General features: G+C 36.0%; 1 protein-coding gene across 1 annotated transcript in view; it reads right to left on the bottom strand.

Annotated features, from left to right (window-relative positions):
* RBL2 (RB transcriptional corepressor like 2) overlaps positions 1-20,829 on the bottom strand; it is a 49,044-nt gene that overhangs the window by 9,474 nt on the left and 18,741 nt on the right. The window contains exons 9-20 of the mRNA XM_036833114.1: positions 17,117-17,283; positions 14,828-14,937; positions 14,009-14,112; positions 12,777-12,914; positions 11,147-11,311; positions 10,517-10,628; positions 7,672-7,941; positions 7,192-7,472; positions 6,915-7,091; positions 2,415-2,486; positions 1,568-1,673; positions 395-600 (exon numbers count right to left, since the gene is read on the bottom strand). Coding sequence (XP_036689009.1) covers positions 395-600; positions 1,568-1,673; positions 2,415-2,486; positions 6,915-7,091; positions 7,192-7,472; positions 7,672-7,941; positions 10,517-10,628; positions 11,147-11,311; positions 12,777-12,914; positions 14,009-14,112; positions 14,828-14,937; positions 17,117-17,283 — 1,908 coding nt within the window. The remainder of the gene's footprint in view (positions 1-394; positions 601-1,567; positions 1,674-2,414; positions 2,487-6,914; positions 7,092-7,191; positions 7,473-7,671; positions 7,942-10,516; positions 10,629-11,146; positions 11,312-12,776; positions 12,915-14,008; positions 14,113-14,827; positions 14,938-17,116; positions 17,284-20,829) is intronic.

Below are 20,829 nucleotides of genomic sequence, written 5' to 3'. Positions count from 1 at the left end.
TTTTAAATACATGATGTCATTTAATCCTCACAACAGCCCTATGGGACTACTACTTCTAGTCCCATTTTATATATGAGGAAACAAGGTACAGAGGGAGTTAAATAACTTGCAGGGTCACCACAACTGGTAAGTTTTGGATAATTTGAACCTATGCAATCTGTCTCATATTACTATACTTTGTAGGGAATCCAAATATCATCTTATTCTTGTTTAATGCTTCACAACAGTAGAAATTATGTTGGTTAAGCACATTATTTCTGTTAGAGACTTCCTTAGTCTTACTTAACAAAAAGAATTACTTGTAAAACTAGTTTACACAGAAGCAGCTCAAACATAAGTGATTCCTCATTCCTCACAAGTGAAAAAAGTGTGAAATAATCCTCATCAAACTTACTGCATTTGCCTGTGAGTACTTCATGGCAAATGTTTTAATTTGTTTTATGTAGATGTTGTTGTAGAACTGAATAAGGTCTCCCCTCTCCTCCTCTTCCACATCACTGTTGGCACCTGTGAGACGAGTAGGTGTAGGAGGGGCACTGCTAGGCTGTGGAACTGGCAAGGTGCTGCTTGACCTCATGACAGGACTGGAGTCTCTACTGGCTATAACCGGTGGAACAAAAAGTGTTAAACAGGAAGACTGCTACTGCAGATTGCTTTTAAAAAGAAAATTCAGTAAGATAAGGGTGAACGGCTACCTGCTCTACTTACTGAATAGCAGCAAATGGGCACTCATTCTTCATACCAAGGAGCAAAGCACAGATAAGATATTAGATACTAACTTTAGGGCTTCCCTGGTGACGCAGTGGTTAAGAATCCGCCTGCCAATGCAGGGGACATGGGTTCGAGCCCTGGTCCAGGAAGATCCCACATGCCACGGAGCAACTAAGCCCGTGCGCCACAACTACTGAGCCTGCGCTCTAGATCCCGCAAGCCATAACTATTGAGCCCACGCACCACAACTACTGAAGCCCGCATGCCTAGAGCCCGTGCTCCGCAACAAGAGAAGCCACCGCAATGAGAAGCCCATGCACCGCAACGAAGTGTAGCCCCAGCTCGCGGCAACTAGAGAAAGCCCACGCGCAGCAACGAAGACCCAGCACAGCCAAAAAGAAATTAATTAATTAATTTAAAAAAAATACTAACTGTACTACCTTGCTATTAATGTAGCAAGGGCTTACTGAGTAGTTTTAATTTACACCAAGCTTTCTAGGACCTGAGCCCTGCATTAAGTGGTATAAACCAACAATTCAAGATGGTGTTTCCATAGCATGGTTTCTGTTGACATGCCACATTTTTCTCAAGTCAACAAATGCCTGCCTTCTCCATCCTTCGCTAATCCCTCTAGAGAAAAATGTTATGCACAATGTGCCTCAAAGCCATGGGATAAAGGACAAACAGCTCTGTGACTAAGTTTAGAATTTGGTTTATTGTCCAACAAATCTTTTGCCAATAAAATATTTTCATAGTTTCTACAACAGTAATTTAATTTATTAATCCTTAGTCCTAGGCCTAAAAAATAAGAGAAGCTCTTAATTTCATTTTATAAGTTCATAAAGATCCCACTTACTTCTGTCTTTGTTTAGTTCTGTTGGAGAATTCTGATGGCTTCTGCTATCACTGCTGCCAGAATTTCTTCTTTTCCTTTTCCCTTTTATCAAAACACTTCTATATACCTTTAGACAGGTCATGAGAAGGGAACAGAAACGAGTTATTTATTGAGCACATCCTGGACTATGTGACTTTGACATGTTATTTAATTCTCACAACTCCATATAGTAATAGTTTTCCTACTCAGGGGAGGTTAATAAATGCAGTCAAGGTTACATATATATTAAATAACAGATACAGGATTTACATCAGGGCCTATCAGGCTTCAACTTCCAAGTACTGCCTACAGTACTACAGAGCAGTAATAATATCCAATTGTAAAATCAAGTCATTCTAAGTCAAATATCAATACAAAGATCTCACATACCTACCTACCTCTTGAAACAAATGAATAGCATTAAAGGTAAAATGAGTTTTAAAATTTCACTTAATGCTGTTTTGGTTAAATGTACAGCATTATGTTTCCTAAACCAGACTGAATTCAAGGTGACACAGAATCCAAACAGCTTCCTAATTTACATCTATCTTGTGATTATCTGAATTAAAAAGGAATCAATTATTTCACATCATTACCTTTTGGCGAAAAGAGAACTTAAACTAATCAAGATGTGTAGCTGTCTGTTAATCAAGATGTGTTGCTGTCTGTCAATAATTAAATAAGATTAAAATAAAGACTTCTCTTAAAGTAGAATCTTAGTTTTTTATCCTGGAGAAAAGGCCACAGGATCAACTGTAGTTAACTTTTTTGTATGCCTCAAAGACTTTGATCTTTATCTTCAACCATGAGAGAAAACGTAGTAAGTTACCTGGCTCCGGGCCTGTGGCTGAGTCCTATAGCAACGCATAATATTCTGGAAGGACTTGTCTTCTTTTGTGACCTGGCAAAGAATAAGAGTACTCTGAGAGAGAATTTGACTTCCAGCATAATACTATGAGATGGTCCGTGAACCTGCTTCCCAGTGACACTGGTGAAAATTATATTAAAAAACAATCATTTAAAGCCTCTGGAAATGGCCCTAAAAGGCATATAACAAATGAAGAAATATATATTCAAGAAAATCTACTAAAATTCAGTAACAACAGAGGGAATAAATGGTATTTGAGCCAAGACCTAGAATAAAAAATTATAGTAACAAAAAATTCATCAGAGGAATGAAAGACTAGATTTGAACTGGCAAAAAACATTTAGCAAACCTGAAGATGGAGTTGTGCAATCCAAAGAACAGAGAAAAAAAAAAAGAATTAGGAAAAATGAATAGAGCTTCAGAGAAATGTGGCACACCAAGAGAGTGTGGGAGTGCCAGAAGGAGGGGAGGGAGAGAAGCTGAAAGAAATGTTCAAAGACCTAAAGGCTGAAACATTCCCAAATTTATTTTAAAAACAATCTACATATCCACGAATTTTAACAAATTCCAAGTAGGACAAATGCAAAGAGCTCCATACCAAGACACATAGTAAAAAAGCTGAATGCCAAAGAAAGGGAGAATATCTTGGAAGCATCAAGAGAAAAGCAACTTTTTGCTTACTAGGAAACTCTGATAAAGTAACAGAAAACTCCTCATTAGAAACTATGGAGGCTATGAGACGATGGACAAAGTAAAAACTAAGAATCCAGTATCCAACAAAGTTATCTTTCATAAATGAAAGTGAAATAAATACAATCTCACATAAACATTAAGAAAGAAAATATGCTGCTAGCAGAACCATCTTACATGAAAATACGAAGGAAAGTTCTTCATACTAAAAGTAAGTGACCCCAGGACTTCCCTGGTGGTGCAGTGGTTAAGAATCCACCTGCCAATGCAGGGGACACGGGTTCAAGCCCTGGTCCGGGAAGATTCCACATGCTGCGGAGCAACTAAGCCCATGCACCACAACTACTGAGCCCATGCGCCTAGAGCCTGTGCTCCACAACAAGAGAAGCCACCGCAGTGAGAAGCCCGTGCACTGCAATGAAAAGCAGTCCCCGCTCGCCGCAACTAGAGAAAGCCCAAGCGCAGCAACGAAGACCCAACACAGCGAAATAAATAGATTAAATAAATAAATTAAATTAAATTAAATTAAAAAATAGAAGTTAAGTGACCCCACACAGTAATTCAAATACACGTGAAAAAACAAAGAGCAATGGTAAAGATAGTTATGTAACTGGAAAGACAGTATAAAATGCATATTTCTTCTCTTAACTGATTTTTTTAAAATTGTATAAAACAACATACATACATGAAGAAACGTGATATATATATTTGCCAAAAACAGCACAAAGGAGGAGATTAGGAGGAAAGCTATTCTAGGCTAAGGAAATGACTCCAGATGACAACTCAAATCCCCAGGAACCAAGACAGAAATAAGGTAAATAAGTAAATGGTAAATAAGGTTAATATGATAAAAGCTATAAATAAATACTTGCACTCCTTTCTTCTCTCAGCTCCTTTAAAAGTGATAAAAATATTAAATAATAACAATGTGTTTTTGAATTTATAACATTTATGGATAAATATGTATAACAATACTACCACAATATAACAAAAAGGAAACAGTTACATAGAAGTAACACTTCTATATCTCACTGGAATTCAGTTAGTATAAATTTGAAGCTGGTTTTCATAAGTAAAGATGTATATGTGGGGGTTGGAGGAAGTGGGGAGATGCTGATTGAAGGGTACAGATTTCCAGTTATAAGATGAATAAATTTTGGGGAACTAATTTGCAGCATGATGACTATAGTTAACAAACTGAATTGTATACTTGAGAGTTGCTAAGAGAGTTGATCTTAAATATTCTTACTACCAAGAAAAAGTAGCTGGGTGGTAATCATAATGCAATATATACGTGTATCAAATCATCACACTGTACATTTTATACTTACACAATGTGATATGTCAACTATATATCAATAAAGATGGGGCAAAAAAAGGGGGGAGATAGAGCAAAAAAAAAAAAAAAAGTATATGGTAAGCCCCAAAGAAACCACTAAGAAAAAAAAAGTTAAAAAGTCATCACTGAAATTAAAATGCCATGAATGCACGTGAAAATGAAAGCAGTAAAGGAGGAAGAGAGTATCTGAAAGACATGAGACATATGTAAAAAACAAAAAGGAAAATGACAAATGTAAATCTAGTTACAACAATAATGTTAAATATGAATGGATTAAACAACAAAATCAAAGGCAGAAATTGTCAGACTAGATAAAAAAAGAGATCCAACTATACTCCGTATATGAGACACACTTTACATTAAAACAAACAGATATGAAAGAAAATGATGGAAAGAAGGTATATCATGCAAACAGCAACCCTAAGAAAGCTGGGTGGCTATACAAATATCACACTACAAAACAGACTTTAAACAAAAAATAAAAGTTACTAGAGATAAAAAGGGACATTTCATAATGATGAAGGGTCAATCCATCAGACAGGTACAACAATTAAAAACACACATGCACCTAATAACAGGGTACCAAAATATATGAAGTAAAAACTGACAGAAATGAAGGGAGAAATAGGCAATTCAATAATAATATCTAGAGAGTTCAATACCCCACTTTCAATAATGGACGGATACTAGATAGAAGATCAACAAAGAAACAGAAGACTTTAACACTATAAAAAACACTAAAAAACCTTACAGACATCTATAGAACACTCCACCCAACAACAGAATATACATTCTTCTCAAGTGCACATTGAACATTCTCCATTTTTGCTAGGCTATGAAACTTCAATAAATTTGAAAGGATTGAAGTGATTAATACAAAGTGTGTTTTTTGACCACAATGGATTGAAACTAGAAATCATTAACAGAAATTTGGGAAACTCACAAATATGTTGAAATTAACACACCTAGATAACCAGTAAGTCAAATCAAAAGAGAAATTAGGAAACACTTTGAGATGAATGAAAATGAAGACACAACATACCATAACTTATGAGATGCAGCTAAAGCAGTGCTTAGAGGGAAATTTATAGCTCTTAAATGCCGATAGTAAAAAAGAAGAAAGATTAATTACCTAACCATTCATCTTAAGACACTGAAAAAAGAAGAGCAAAAACTAAGCCTAGGGAATTCCCTGGCAGTCCAGGGGTTAGGACTCGGCGCTTTCACTGCCAAGGGCCTGGGTTCGATCCCTGATCAGGGAACTAAGATCCCACCAGCCGTGTGGCACAGCCAGGAAAAACAAAACAAAGCAAAACAAAAAAAACCAAAACTAAGCCTAAAGCAAGCAAAAAGAAGGGAATAATAAAGATTAGAGCATATAATAATAAATGAAACCAAAATCTCGATCTTTGACAAAATCAACAAAATTGATAAACCTTCAGCAACACTGACCAAGATAAAAAGAGAGATTGTTAAATTACTACTGACAAAGAATAAAAAGGACTAAAAGGAATATTATGAACAACTGTGTGCCAACAAATTAGAAAGCCCAGAGGAAACAGACAAATTCCTAGGAAGACATACACTACCAAAACTGATTCTAGAAGAAACAGACAATCTGAATAGACTCATAACAAGAAAAAGAATCATCCATCAATAAACTACCCATAAAGAAAAGCATAGGTCCCAAACGTTCACTGATCAGAAAGTGAAATATGGTTAAGATAGCAATATTCCCCAAATTGATCTACAGATTCAACATAATCTCTATCTGAACCCCACCTGACTTTTTTGTGACAGGAACTCAGAATTGACAAATTCATAAAGAATTCCAAGGGATTTAGACTAGCCAAACAAACCTTGAAAAAGAAGAAAAAAGTTACCAATTTTAAAACTTGAAGCGTTTGTTTTAAAATGGGTAATGTTATGGGAGTTTCGCCTCAATAAATTATTTTTAAAAACAAAGTCAGATAATAAAAAGTATTGATGAGAATGTGGAGAAATAAAGACCCTCATATACTATCAGTGGAAATTTAAAACGGTGCAATGACTCAAATAGTTAAACACAGAGTTTACCCTATGACCCAGCAATCCACTCCAAGTTATATACAGAAGCAAAATGAAAAGATGTCCACATAGAAACTTGTATACAAATATTCATAGCAGCGTTATTTATAATAGCCCCAAAGCAGAAATAATCTAAATGTCCATTACTGATGAATGGTAAACAAAATATCATATATTCATACAATGGAATATCATATTCCAAAACTGACTGTGGTAATTGTCACACATATCTATGAATGTACTAAAATCCACTGAGCTGTGCATTTTAAATGAGTGAATTTTATCTCAATAAAGCTGTTAAAAGTGTTCTGAGAGTAAGGAAGTAGCATCTTTACTTTTTCCTTTAAATTCCTAATGGTACTCACCTTTGCCATCACATAAATGGCACACATTAACAACTGGTCCAGATGTCTGTCCATCATAAGTTCAGGACACTGAATTATGGAGAATTCAAAGCAGGTCCAGATTTTTTTCCTCAGTTCATCTGAAATATCCAATTTAGCACAAAGGTCCCGAAGACGGACACCTGCTAAGTGATAAACCTAGTAGATAAACAAAAATATCTCAAACTTTGTTTATCTAACCCTTGTATTTCCCAAGCTCTAGAACTGGTAAGGGTACATTTTTCTTTAGAAAAATTACCTTTCTAAAGAAAAGCGATAAAGAGCTGGTCTTCCTGGGTCTAATGTTGCTGCTGGTTAAAGGTAGGCCTTGTTTCTGCTGTTGTCCACCTGGGGAAATCTGTTGAATGGCCACCTGACCAGGGACTTGCAAGGTCGTTCCTGTCACCTGTTGAGAGCTTAAGCTTCCAGCCAGGGCCTGAGCACTGAGGGGCTGGATGGAACCAGTCACAGCTTGTGCCTGCCCCCCAACATTGACTTGGACTGGGAAGAATGTTATTCCTCCATTTTCATTGGCAATGCCTAAAATTTGTTTCAGAGAAAAAAAGCATGAAGAAAATGCTGATACTATAAGATTCTCCAGGCAGAGGTTTTCAACTATTTCCCCTCCCAACCCCTTTCCCCCACTCTTCTCTCATATCATCATTCCAGCCAAATCTCAAGTAACTTTCTAATAAGTGCCACAGAGAAGGAACGCAATATTCAACTCTGCCTTCCTTACCTTGTACAGGAATAGTCACTGTTTGTCCATTGTTGGCTGTGACAGTGGCTGTCGCCATGGTGACCAAAGTCTGTCCAGGAACTGGTGTGACAGAAACAGCCTCCCCAGATACATTCTGCACAGGGACAGCATTGACTAGAGGCTGTGGGGGGATGCGGCCAGGTGTCCCTCCATCAGTGGGGCTATCATTCTCAACAAATAGCCGCCTTCTGGTAGAGCTGGCTGTTGGAGAACTGTACCTATCGTATAATGTGGTTGGAGACGTTATGCCTAGGGTTAAAAAAAAAAAAATCATTTAACTCAAGGAGACAGATCTGACTTCCATCCTAGAAGTGATGTTCACAACTAATTAGTGCTTGAAATACTATATAATCAAAAAACAAAAATTACAGGAGTCACATCATAGCTACATTCAATGAATGAAAATTCAACTGAATACTATTAAGAGCACAATTTAAAGAAAGGATTTTTCTCTATGTGTCTCACAGTGTTCCCTTCTTCACTCCACCTTCTGCTAAATCAAACTAGACTTTGCCCTCCACTACCACAGGGTCCTGAGGACTGAGGGGCAATTTAAATAATTTTCTACCATATTCAATTTCTACAGAACACTCATGTGAGATGTGATTTCACTGTAAAGATACTACTTGATAAGAAGACTTGATGGATTTGATATTACTATGTGTCATCTGGGAGCATTTACCCCCTGTTTTATGCATTTTCATCTTTGCCATTTTTTACATGTAGAAAGTTAGTAAAATTCAATTTGGTTCTTTAGCAAGAATGGACATACATGTTTTGGATTCAATTAAGCTTAGTTTATTTTTTTTTTAAACAACTTTACTGAGATATGATTCACACATATCTCACCCACTTAAATTGTACAATTCAGTGGTTCTGGGTATATTACTAGCTTTCTAAAATTGTGATAAAATACGTATAGCATAGGACTTGGCATTTCACCCGCTGTTAAGTGTACAGCTCAGCGGCACTGCATTCACAGTGCTGTGCAAACACCACCACCATCTTTTCCAAAGCTTTTTCAACATCCCACACAGAAACTCTGTTAACCATTATAGTTAAGTATTCACACCGCTGTATGAATTTTTGAGAGGCATCCCTTTCCCTCTTCCATGTCCAGCTGTAAAAACTGCACATCATTGGGTTTTAAATATTAAAATCTATGTAGGGAGTTCATAAGAGGACTGACAGGAGTAGTTCTGACAGACTGTGGCTTAACATTATAATTTCCTGGTGATACAAAAGCAAATAAATGTACTAGATTTATATTTGGAACAAAGCTGCAGAGTTAGGAAGAATACATTAATTATGATCCTTATCTCTGGATAAACAACAAGGTCCTATTGTATAGCACAGGGAACTATATTCAATATCCCGTGATAAACCATTATGAAAAAGAATATGTATAACTGAGTCACTTTGCTATACAGCAGAAATTAACACAACATTGTAAATCAACTATACTTCAATAAAATTTTTTAAAAAGTGTTTCAAGGACTTCCCTAGCGGTCCAGTGGTTAAGACTCCACGCTTCCAACGCAGGGGACACAGGTTTGATCCCTGGCTGGGGAACTAGGATCCCACATACCGCGTGGCACGGCCAAAAAAAAAAAAGTGTTTCAAATTATGATCATTATCTCGTAAAATATTAAAAGACCTCATGAAAATGGAGAAGTGATAAGTACAAAAAAATGAAGTTTAAAGTCAAGTCCTAATCCATTGATTAGGGAAGGAAAAACTCTACAGAAATAGGACTGAGGAAGACCAGCTATCAGATCTATGGGTCTGAGTGGATAATAAGCAGAAAAATAAACCATTAAGCCATTATGGCTCCTCTTTCAAAAATGAGTAAGTTTTCATATAGATCATCCCTATTCATTGAGTATGCACTGACACAGAGTGATTCCTCATTTTAAAACTGATCTTTCTTCTATAGCCAGTGCTTATCAATTACATTAAAAAGTTGATCTAGAAACAAGAATATCCTTCTAATGGAATCCAAGGATTTAGAACTCTCTGGATTTACAGAATTGCTTTTTTAAAAAGTAGTTTTATCTGAAGTATGTAAACTTAAACGTTGCACCTGGCAGATGTTATAAAGAACTGCCTAAAATGTAACCAGATGAAAAGCAAAACTTCCCTTTTCCGTACCTCAGGGCCAGCAATGCTGTTGTATTAACCAGGGTAGCACTGTTCAACTGACAGGAGTCAAAGCTGAACATGCCTGGGAATTCCCTGGCAGTCCAGTGGTTAGGACTTGGTGCTTTCACTTCCAGGGCCAGGGTTCAGTCCCTGGTCAGGGAACTATGATCCCATAAGCTGCAAGGCGCAGCTACAAAAAAAAAAAAAGGCTGAACATGCTCAGGCCATTCAGCCCTCTTAACTCAATGACTCATCTGTACCTAATTAGATCATACACTCTACCTTTAAGAAGATTTTTCTGTTTCTTTCGATTTTAAAAGTAATACATATTCATCTTAAAAAATTTACAGAAATCACCTAGAATTCTATTACCCAACAATAATCATTAATAGTTTGGTTTTTCCATTTCAGCCCTTTTGCATGCTTATAGAAAAAAATACACTTAAAAAATAGGAATCACATTAATATACAGCATTCTATTTTAAAAGACAATTGACTTTTCAACGCATTTTCCTGTGTTCTTTAATATTTTTCAAAAGCATTAAAGTGATCCATGTGGTACTATAATGCACAGAATATTTTCTTCTATATACATCCTACTAACTTCACTTGTAGTTTTAGATGGAATTTAAATCTCCAGATGCTAGGCCCCAAAATACTTCCCTTAATATTTTAAACTTACTTCTTCCAAGTCCTCCAGCATCAGCACGAACTTCACTCACCCTTCTGGGAGTCAAAGGGGAGCCAGCAATACAAATTTCATCCGCTCTTTCCAGGTTCTGAGGTGGCATGACCTATTAGGGAATGTTTACACAGGATGCCATTATTCAAAAAAGTATTGTAATTAGAAATATAATAATAATCTAAGGCAAAAGAAAACTATCTTGGCTCATCAGTTATTCCACCTAAATAAAATCCCCTGTCTTTTCCACTTTCATACTGAAGTTAAAAAAAATTCTGGCAGGCTTAAAAAATTCAAACCTAATAATTGGATACTAAATATAAATTAACCTTCATTACTGATTTGGAGAATTAGACAACCATTTTAAGGTATAGAAACCTGATTAGAAAATCAAGAAAGAACACTGAATTCTTACTCTGTCACTGAAACCCTGGGGCAGTCACAAATTATTTCTGACTCTTGGTTCCTCTTAGATATAGGGGTGATTGTACCAAATTAAACCCAGCTATTACCCTCCCATACTCATGAGGAAGATGCTAAGTTTAACTGTGGTCGGTGAAAGAGAATTATGAATAGACTAGATATTGATATACTTTTATCATAGAAAGAGGTTAACATCTTTTCACAAACCTCTTCGCATGTAGGAACTCTGTTTTCATTGTCTCTAATTCTGTCCCATAGTGGAGACTCTGGTTTCCACGCCAAATGATCCAAGATCTGTTCTTCAATCTGATTAAGGTGTTTTACCACTTCTCTACAAAGGCCATCTTCTGCTCTAATGAATACTTCTATCACCTGAAATTTTTAAAAATGTCTTGGTTTGTTTAGTAATAATAATTTTTTAACAAAAAAAATTGTTCAAGTGCAAAAGCCAAATCGGTAAACTTATTTAAGTTTTTTTACATATTTATAGAAACAAGTCAATTTATCAAAAATTACAACTTTAAAGAATAATACTATTTTGAAACAGCTGCTCTTCCTTTCACTATCTTTATAAATAATTATTTAAACTGCATGTATGAATTATATAAAATCTTTGGATAGTGATACATTTCAAAAATCTTTAAATTAAAAATTTCAAAAATCTTTAAAAAACATGCCTTGTCTATTGAGATTAAGAAACATTACTCAAAACTTCATATTTATTTTTTTATAAATTTATTTATTTATTATTATTCTTTTTGGCTGCATTGGGTCTTTGTCGCTGCACATGGGCTTTCTCTAGTTGCGGTGAGCAGGGGTTACTCTTCACCGTGGCGTGCGGGCTTCTCATTGCGGTGGCGTCTATTGTCGCAGAGCACGGGCTCTAGGCGCACGGGCTTCAGTAGATGTGGCACACGGGCTCAGTAGTTGTGGCTCGTGGGCTTAGCTGCTCTGCGGCAGGTGGGATCTTCCCGGACCAGGGCTCGAACCCGTGTCCCCTGCATTCGCAGGCAGATTCTTAACCACTACGCCACCAGGGAAGTCCCAAAATTTCACATTTAAAAACTCTGAACATTCAGTCTATGCCACTATAAAAATTAGTTTTGACTACTGTAGGAGAATTAAATCCATACACTAACTCAATAGTAAGAGGGAAACCAAATCAATGCTATAACTCTGTGCCTCTATATAACATGTGAAAAGAAGTTTTTTTTTTTGAAAGACACTTTCATTTAATTTTCATAAAATAAAAAAGAAGGTTGTGGGGATTTCCCTGGTGATCCAGTGGTTAAGAATCTGCCTTCCAATGCATGGGACACAGGTTCGATCCCTGGTCGGGGAACTAAGATCCCACGTGCCACAGGGCAACTAAGCCCGTGCACCACAACTACTGAGCCTGCACGCCTCAATGAAAGATCTCGCATGCCGCAACGAAGATCCCGCATGTCGCAACTAAGACCCGACACAGCCAAATAAATAAGTCAATATTTTTTTTTAAAAAAGAAGGTTGCTATCACGATTAGCGAGTGATGTGTTTGCTACTTTTCTAAAACCTCCTTAGCTCATAAAATGAAAGTATTCTAAAAGACTTTATCAGATAAAAGGAGGAATTATATGAAACTTTTACACAAAATAGGTTTATATAATACATTGAAAGAATATATATAGTTCTTAAGACTCCTATTTCTTCTCTGCTCCCCATTTAGAGTGGAAATTATTAAATATGTAATTAAAAATAGAAGAAATGTACTCATATATTAAAATTAATTAGATGGCTAACCACAGGAAGTGGATCTCGTCTATAATTTCCTCATCAGTTTCAGATTTTTAAAAATACCTTGTAAAAATGATAAAGTGGCACATCAAATATTTCAGTAATACATGGAAAATTCCCAGGAGGCTTATAAGAAAAAGTGACGACCTCAAGGCAGCAGGCCAAGAGCGATCTGTGGAATGCATCTTGTTCCAGAATGCCCTATTAAAAAAAACAAAGCTTTAACATTTAGAAACCTTTATATACCCTTCTGTATGTTTTCAAAATAAAAAAATTGTCCTAAAACAGCCTTTTAAATTCCTACATCCATATATAGCCATATACTATTTTTATTGAAGTACAGTTGATTTACAATATTATATTAGTTTCAGGTATACAGCCTAGTGATTCAGTATTTCTGCAGATTATACTCTAAATAAAGTTATTACAAGATAATGGCTATAATTGACTGTGCTATACAATATATCCTTGTTGCTTATCTATTTTTATACATAGTAGTTAGTATCTGTTAATCCCATACGCCTGATTTGCCCCTTCCCCCTTCCCTCTCCCCTTTGATAACCCAAGTTTGTTTTCTATATATGTGAGCCTGTTTCTGTTTCGCATATTTTTTAGATTCCATATGTAAGTGATATCATACTGTATTTTTCTTTCTCTGTTTGATTTATTTCACTAAGCATAATATTCTCTAGGTCCATCCATGTTGCTGCAAATGGCAGAATTTCACTCTATTTAATGGCTCAGTAACATTCCATTGTATACACAGCCATATTTTTATATAGAATAAGATAAGTGTAAATAGTTACAAGGAGTTAGAACAATTATTTGTCAATTTTACAATTTCCTCTTAAATGTTATTTAAAAATTAATTTTAAAAAAATTATTTTTATTGATGTCATTAAAAGTAATATCACTTGTACAATCTAGAAAAATTATCTTAGCCAAAGATCAATGGTTGAATATTTATGTTAAATTCCTATATAGTCAATACTCAATTTATTCTATACATGGCTTGAATTAAAACTCTATGTTATTTAAAAACCTCAATTAAGGTTAAGTCTGAATGTTTTAATCCTTGACTACAGAGTCTTACTATCCACAGAAACTGCTGCAATGAGAAACACTAAGCGGGGGACTGGAGGTAAGAGGACTCAGAACACAAGTTTCCTTAGATGCCAATCTTATTCCCTCAAAGCCATATATTATTTTTTCAATAATGGCTTTTTTTTTGGTGGGTGGGGCTGAAAGGAAACTACATTTTATTGTGGTGCTCAGTACATTAGCTATTTACTCACAGATAAATCCATGTCTCCCAGTCGTTTTTGTTCCTGCTCAATAACAGATTCTAATACTTTATAGTAAAGCATCTCTGCAAAACGAAAATGTTTGCTGGCAATTTCTGCATAAATAATAGAAAACACAAAAATCACATGCAAAGAACATAAATATTGTGGAAAGTGAGGGTCCATCCCAACCCCTACCGCAGAATAAAATTTAAAAACCAACCCAACACTTCATATACACGCACTTCCTACAGTTGCTATTTCAATCATCCCTAAGATTCCTTAATTTCTTCTTCATGGTAACACTGAAATTTTTCTAAAATTGTGAAATGAAATTTGCACATAAAAACTGCCATAGCACTCCATCAAGATTCACACTTTTTTTTTTTTTTTTGTATTTTGAATAGAGCAGCTCTATGCTAAGAGGTATGTAATTGGTTTATTATTCCACTCCTACTTGGTATTCATACTTCATGACATCAAACAACTCCAATGGGTCTGGGCATGTAACAACTATTATATTCTGTCCTTGTTCTTAACATTTTGAAGAATCACTATAGTTCTATACTGAAAATCCAGTCTACAAATGAAAACCAAAGATTTTTTTAAAGTGCCAGAAGTCCAACATAATAAAGATTATCAGTCTAAAATTTCTCTCTTATTGAGAATGGCCCAGAAATCAGTTGGTTGACAGAAAAGTTGGACATCCATGTTCTGGCCCTCAGTCTAAAGTCAAATTTTTTCTTCATATTTCTGACTCGGTTTCCAAGAAAGGAATGCATGTAGTTAAATTTCAAAGATGAGAACAATATAGATAATATTAAGACTTACCTTTAGCACAATTACTGATATCCTCATCTGGCTGGGAATGCTGAGAATATATTTCATACATTTCTTTCAATCTGTTGGCTATAGCCTGGGTTGGATCTCTGGAACACGTCCTAAAAAAATAAGAAGAAATTATCTGATTTAAAGGCTTTGTCAAGTCACAAAGTGATAAACTATTTACAACTCTGTAATTTCAGAGTAATTTTAACCTGTAAATATAAAATACTTCAAACAGAAACTATACACTTCCCTATTAATCCAGGAGATCCCATAATTCCTTATCAAAGGTGTTAGTATTACCATTTGAATGAAAAAATATTTCTTTCATGGAGCTGTACCTTTTACTGCAGTTAAGTTTAGCAACTTTGACCGGTGCCTATTTGATGTGCGTGACCCACCGAGCCTACACAGCTGCAATCACTGATGACAAACAAAATTGCCCTCAACTGTTTCCCTAGAGGGCAGTACAACTCTTATTAAGAACTCCTAGAAGAAAATGGAATGAAGGGTATATGATCTATACTACAACAAACTTACATAAATCATTACTGGCATTCTACATTTTTTCCTCCAAAATGAAGTTTATTTCATTGATTTTTTTTTTTTTTTTTTTTTTTTTTACTGGAAAGGCAATATATGTTCAATGCAGAAGCATAATACAGATGATCACCATGTGGGCTTTTGTAACAACTATGTCTTTATCTCGATCATAAACATAAATATTCTCTGTAAAAATGCAGCAAGTTTAGAAAATTATAAAGGAAATATAATCAATTATAATCCTGGTAGAGATGGCTACTGAATATCATATGCAAGCAGAATGTTATTTATGAACATACACACAGGTTACAAAAACAGGACCCTTTGGTTTTACCTAGTATCTACTGGCAATATTTAACTCCACTAATGGTTATTTAAGATTAAAGAAGCTGTTACTCCTAGTTAGAGACTGTAAAGAGATCTGGAAGACATAACAGTTAAGACAGGCTTCTAAAATATATTTATAAAATGCTTCTGAATTCTAGGTAAACAAGGTCCATCTGAGAAATATGACTTAGGAAGAGGCCATACAGACAAACCCTGTTGGGTGTCAATCACAATCAAGTTTATGAATAAAGTAGACTTCATGAAAATGTACAGGAAAATTAGTCAGCCTTGGTATTAAATGAGTCTAGCTATGAGTGGGAAATTATGGTATGTTTATACAGGGCTTTCTTACACCATACCACCAGAAATCAAATTGGCTCCTATAGAGTCTACATCATTAAATCATAAATTTTTAGGAACAGGAGCAGTCTTGGAGGTAATTTTGTCAAATAAATTTACCAAAAATTATGCACAGGTAATGAAATTCAGTCTACTGTGTTTTTCACTAACGCTCCCTGATATTCCTACTAGTATCAGACAGATCAAAGGAACTAAAGGTAGTTGACTTCCTTTTCAGGCTAAGGGTGTTTTATAAAACTTAGAAAGTTACAGTGGTTTTACATTGGTTATGAAGCTAACTGGCTATCTTTTCAAATCTGACCAACCCTTCAGAAATTTGCTCAGGTCCAATCCTCTTCCTGAAGCCCTTTGACAAACACCCATCTTTACAGATCCCCCACTTCCCTGAAATCTTAAGAGAGAACAAATGGCAATAGATAGTTTGGTGCTTTATTCCACAGTGTCTAGTGTTATTAGTGACTATCTCCTGAACTATGTTAAAAAAAATCTGAGAGGTATGGACTGAATGTTTGTGTTGCCCCCCTCCTTACCCCTTGCCCCAAATTCATATGTTGAAATCTAATCCCCAATGTGATGGTGTATGGAGGTGGGGCATTTGGGAGGGATTAGGTCATGAGGGTGGAGTCCTCATGAATGGAATTAGAGCCCTTATAAAGGAGACCCTAGAGAGCTCCTTTGCCTCCTTCTGCTACATGAGGACACAGCAAAAGACAGCTATCTATGAACCAGGAAGCAGTCCTCACCAGACACTGAATCTGTTAGCACCTTGATCTTGGACTTCCAGCCTCTAGAACTGTGAGAAATTTATTTCTGTTGTTTATAAGCAGTCTACCATATTCTGTTATAGCAGCCCAAGAAGACTAAGATACTGAGAAAAAAAGGGTCATTTTCTATTCATATGTTTTATATTGCTATGTCCTCTAAGGACTAACAACAGAACTGAGCATGCAATTGATATAAAATTATCAATGGGTGAATTAAGGCACAAAGGGTGAAAAATTAAAATAGAAAATTGGAAAACAGTCAACAACCAAATCTTAGAAGGCAAGAAGGGCTCAAACTAACCTTAGAATCTGTTCCAGTTTCTCACTTGGTGCATTCCTGAGGCCTGTGAGCATGGTGTGAAGACGACTCAAGCTATGTGTAGCTGTAGAAACTGGAGTCACACAAGGGCTGTTACCCTTAATGTACCTCACACCAGTAAGTGGGGTAGAGATCCTAAGTGCTTTAGACTACAGAGGAGGAAAAAGAACATTATTTTAGGTCAAAAAGACCTAAATTACTTTCAGTTACTTCATGAATGGGAATTTCAAGCTAATCAGAACTTTATATTATCAATAAATATTAGTGATTTCTGTCACCATTCTTGGAATTTAAACGTTACACCACCAAGAGCCACCACTATCCATGTGAAATTGTGTGAAAGGACAATCTGCACTTTAGCCAACTAAGAAGTTTGTCTCTTAAAAGTTAAATGTTTATGGGAATTCCCCGGCGGTCCAGTGGTTAGGACTCCACACTTTCACTGCCGAGGGCCCAGCTTCAATCCCTGGTCAGGGAACTAAGATCCCACCAACCACACTGGGTGGCACAGCCAAAAAAAAAAGTGAAAATTAAAAAAAAGGTTAAATGTTTAAGATAAGGCATAGTTCCCTATTATTCCTCCTTCAAAACTTAAGCTTGAAGGCAAAAATAAGCATGAAAATATTAAGGCTATCTCTGACAAACAGAATTTCACCGTTCCCATCTACTGCTATTTTTGTAATTACTCAAAGACTGACAAAAGAAAGCTGAGAATAAATCTGGCCCAAATGAAATCCATGATTTAACAAAAGCTCATCTAAATAATCAAATTTGGACTGCCCTGGTGGCACAATGGTTAAGAATCCGCCTGCCAATGCAGGGGACATGGGTTCAATCCCTGGTCTGGGAAGATCCCACATGCTGCGGAGCAAGTAAGCCCGTGAGCCACAACTACTGAGCCTGCGCTCTAGAGCCTGTGAGCCACAACTACTGAGCCCACGTGCCACAACTACTGAAGCCCGCGCGCCTAGAGCCCATGCTCCACAACAAGAGAAGCCACCACAATGAGAAGCCCGCAAAATGCAAAAAAGAGTAGTCCCAGCTCGCCACAACTAGAGAAAGCCCACGCGCAGCAACGAAGACCCAACGCGGCCAAAAATAAATTAATTAATTTATAAAAAAATAAAAAATAATCAAATTTGCTTCACAGAGAGGATAAAACAAGCATTCTTAGATGCAGAATAGCCTTCTTCAGTCTTCTTGCCCTTCTTTACCTTTAGTTACTAGAACCTATCACAGTTTTTCCCCCCAAAGCAGACAGATCTTCAGAGAAATAAGTTTAAGTGAAATTCTTGAACACAAATATGAAAAAGATATAACTTAACGTCAAGAATTTAAGCATGAATACATAGGCTATAAATTTAAGAAAACTGAAATCGTATCAAGTATCTTTTCTGACCACAATGCTATGAGACTAGATATCAATTACAGGAAAAGATCTGTAAAAAATACAAACACATGGAGGCTAAACAATACACTACTTAATAACCAAGAGATCACTGAAGAAATCAAAGAGGAAATAAAAAAATACCTAGAAACAAGTGACAATGAAAACACGACGACCCAAAACCTATGGGATGCAGCAAAAGCAGTTCTAAGAGGGAAGTTTATAGCAATACAATCCTACCTCAAGAAACAAGAAACATCTCAAATAAACAACCTAACCTGACACCTAAAGCAATTAGAGAAAGAAGAATTAAAAAAACCCCAAAGTTAGCAGAAGGAAAGAAATCAAAAAGATCAGATCAGAAATAAATGAAAAAGAAATGAAGGAAACGATAGCAAAGACCAATAAAACTAAAAGCTGGTTCTTTGAGAAGATAAACAAAATTGATAAACCATTAGCCAAACTCATCAAGAAAAAAGGGAGAAGACTCAAATCAATAGAATTAGAAATGAAAAAGGAGAAGTAACAACTGACACTGCTGAAATACAAAGGATCATGAGAGATTACTACAAGCAACTATATGCCAAAAGAATGGACAACCTGGAAGAAATGGACAAATTCTTAGAAATGCACAACCTTCCGAGACTGAACCAGGAAGAAATAGAAAATATGAACAGACCAATCACAAGCACTGAAATTGAAACTGTGATTAAAAATCCTCCAACAAACAAAAGCCCAAGACCAGATGACTTCACAGGCAAATTCTATCATTTAGAGAAGAGCTAACACCTATCCTTCTCAAAATCTTCCAAAATATACCAGAAGGAGGAACACTCCCAAACTCATTCTACAAAGCCAGCTCCACCCTGATACCAAAACCAGACAAAGATGTCACAAAGAAAGAAAACTACAGGCCAATATCACTGATGAACATAGATGCAAAAATCCTCAACAAAATACTAGCAAACAGAATCCAACAGCACATTAAAAGGATCATACACCATGATCAAGTGGGGTTTATCCCAGGAATGCAAGGATTCTTCAATATATGCAAATCAATCAATGTGATACACCATATTAACAAACTGAAGGAGAAAAACCATATGATCATCTCAATAAATGCAGAAAAAGCTTTCAACAAAATTCAACACCCATTTATGATAAAAACCGTCCAGATAATAGGCATAGAGGGAACTTTCCTCAACATAATAAAGGCCATATATGACAAACCCACAGCCAACATCGTCCTCAATGGTGAAAAACTGAAACCATTTCCACTAAGATCAGGAACAAGACAAGGTTGCACACTCTCACCACTATTAGTCAACATAGTTTTGGAAGTGTTAGCCACAGCAATCAGAGAAGACAATGAAATAAAAGGAATCCAAATGGGAAAAGAAGAAGTAAAGCTGTCACCGTTTGCTGATGACATGATACTATACATAGAGAATCCTAAAGATGCTAGCAGAAAACTACTAGAGCTAATCAATGAATTTGGTAAAGTAGCAGGATACAAAATTAATGCAAAGAAATCTCTTGCATTCTTATACACTAATGATGAAAAATCTGAAAGTGAAATTAAGAAAACACTCCCATTTATCACTTCAACAAAAAGAATAAAATATCTAGGAATAAACCTACCTAAGGAGACAAAAGACCTGTATGCAGAAAATTATAAGACACTGATGAAAGAAATTAAAGATGATACAAATAGATGGAGAGATATACCATGTTCTTGGATTGGAAGAATCAATATTGTGAAAATGACTCTCCTACCCAAAGCAATCTACAGATTCAATGCAACCCCTATCAAACTACCAATGGCATTTTTCACAGAACTAGAACCAAAAATTTCACAATTCGTATGGAAACACAAAAGACCCCGAATAGCCAAAGCAATCTTGAGAAAGAAAAACGGAGCTGGAGGAATCAGGCTCCCTGACTTCAGACTATACTACAAAGCTACAGTAATCAAGACAGTATGGTACTGGCACAAAAACAGAAATATAGATCAATGGAACAGGATAGAAAGCCCAGAGATAAACCCACGCACCTATGGTCACCTTATCTTTGATAAAGGAGGCAAGAATATACAATGGAGAAAAGACAGCCTCTTCTATAAGTGGTGCTGGGAAAACTGGACAGGTACATGTAAAAGAATGAAATTAGAACACTCCCTGACACCATTCACAAAAATAAACTCAAAATGGATTAAAGACCTAAATGTAAGGCCAGACACTATAAAACTCTTAGAGGAAAACATAGGCAGAACACTCTATGACATCAATCACAGCAAGATCCTTTTTGA

Source organism: Balaenoptera musculus, chromosome 19 (assembly GCF_009873245.2).
Source record: "Balaenoptera musculus isolate JJ_BM4_2016_0621 chromosome 19, mBalMus1.pri.v3, whole genome shotgun sequence".
NCBI classification, from domain to species: domain Eukaryota; kingdom Metazoa; phylum Chordata; class Mammalia; order Artiodactyla; family Balaenopteridae; genus Balaenoptera; species Balaenoptera musculus.
The sequence above is the reverse complement of the archived record's forward strand: the minus strand, read 5'-3'. Positions and strand labels throughout refer to the sequence as shown.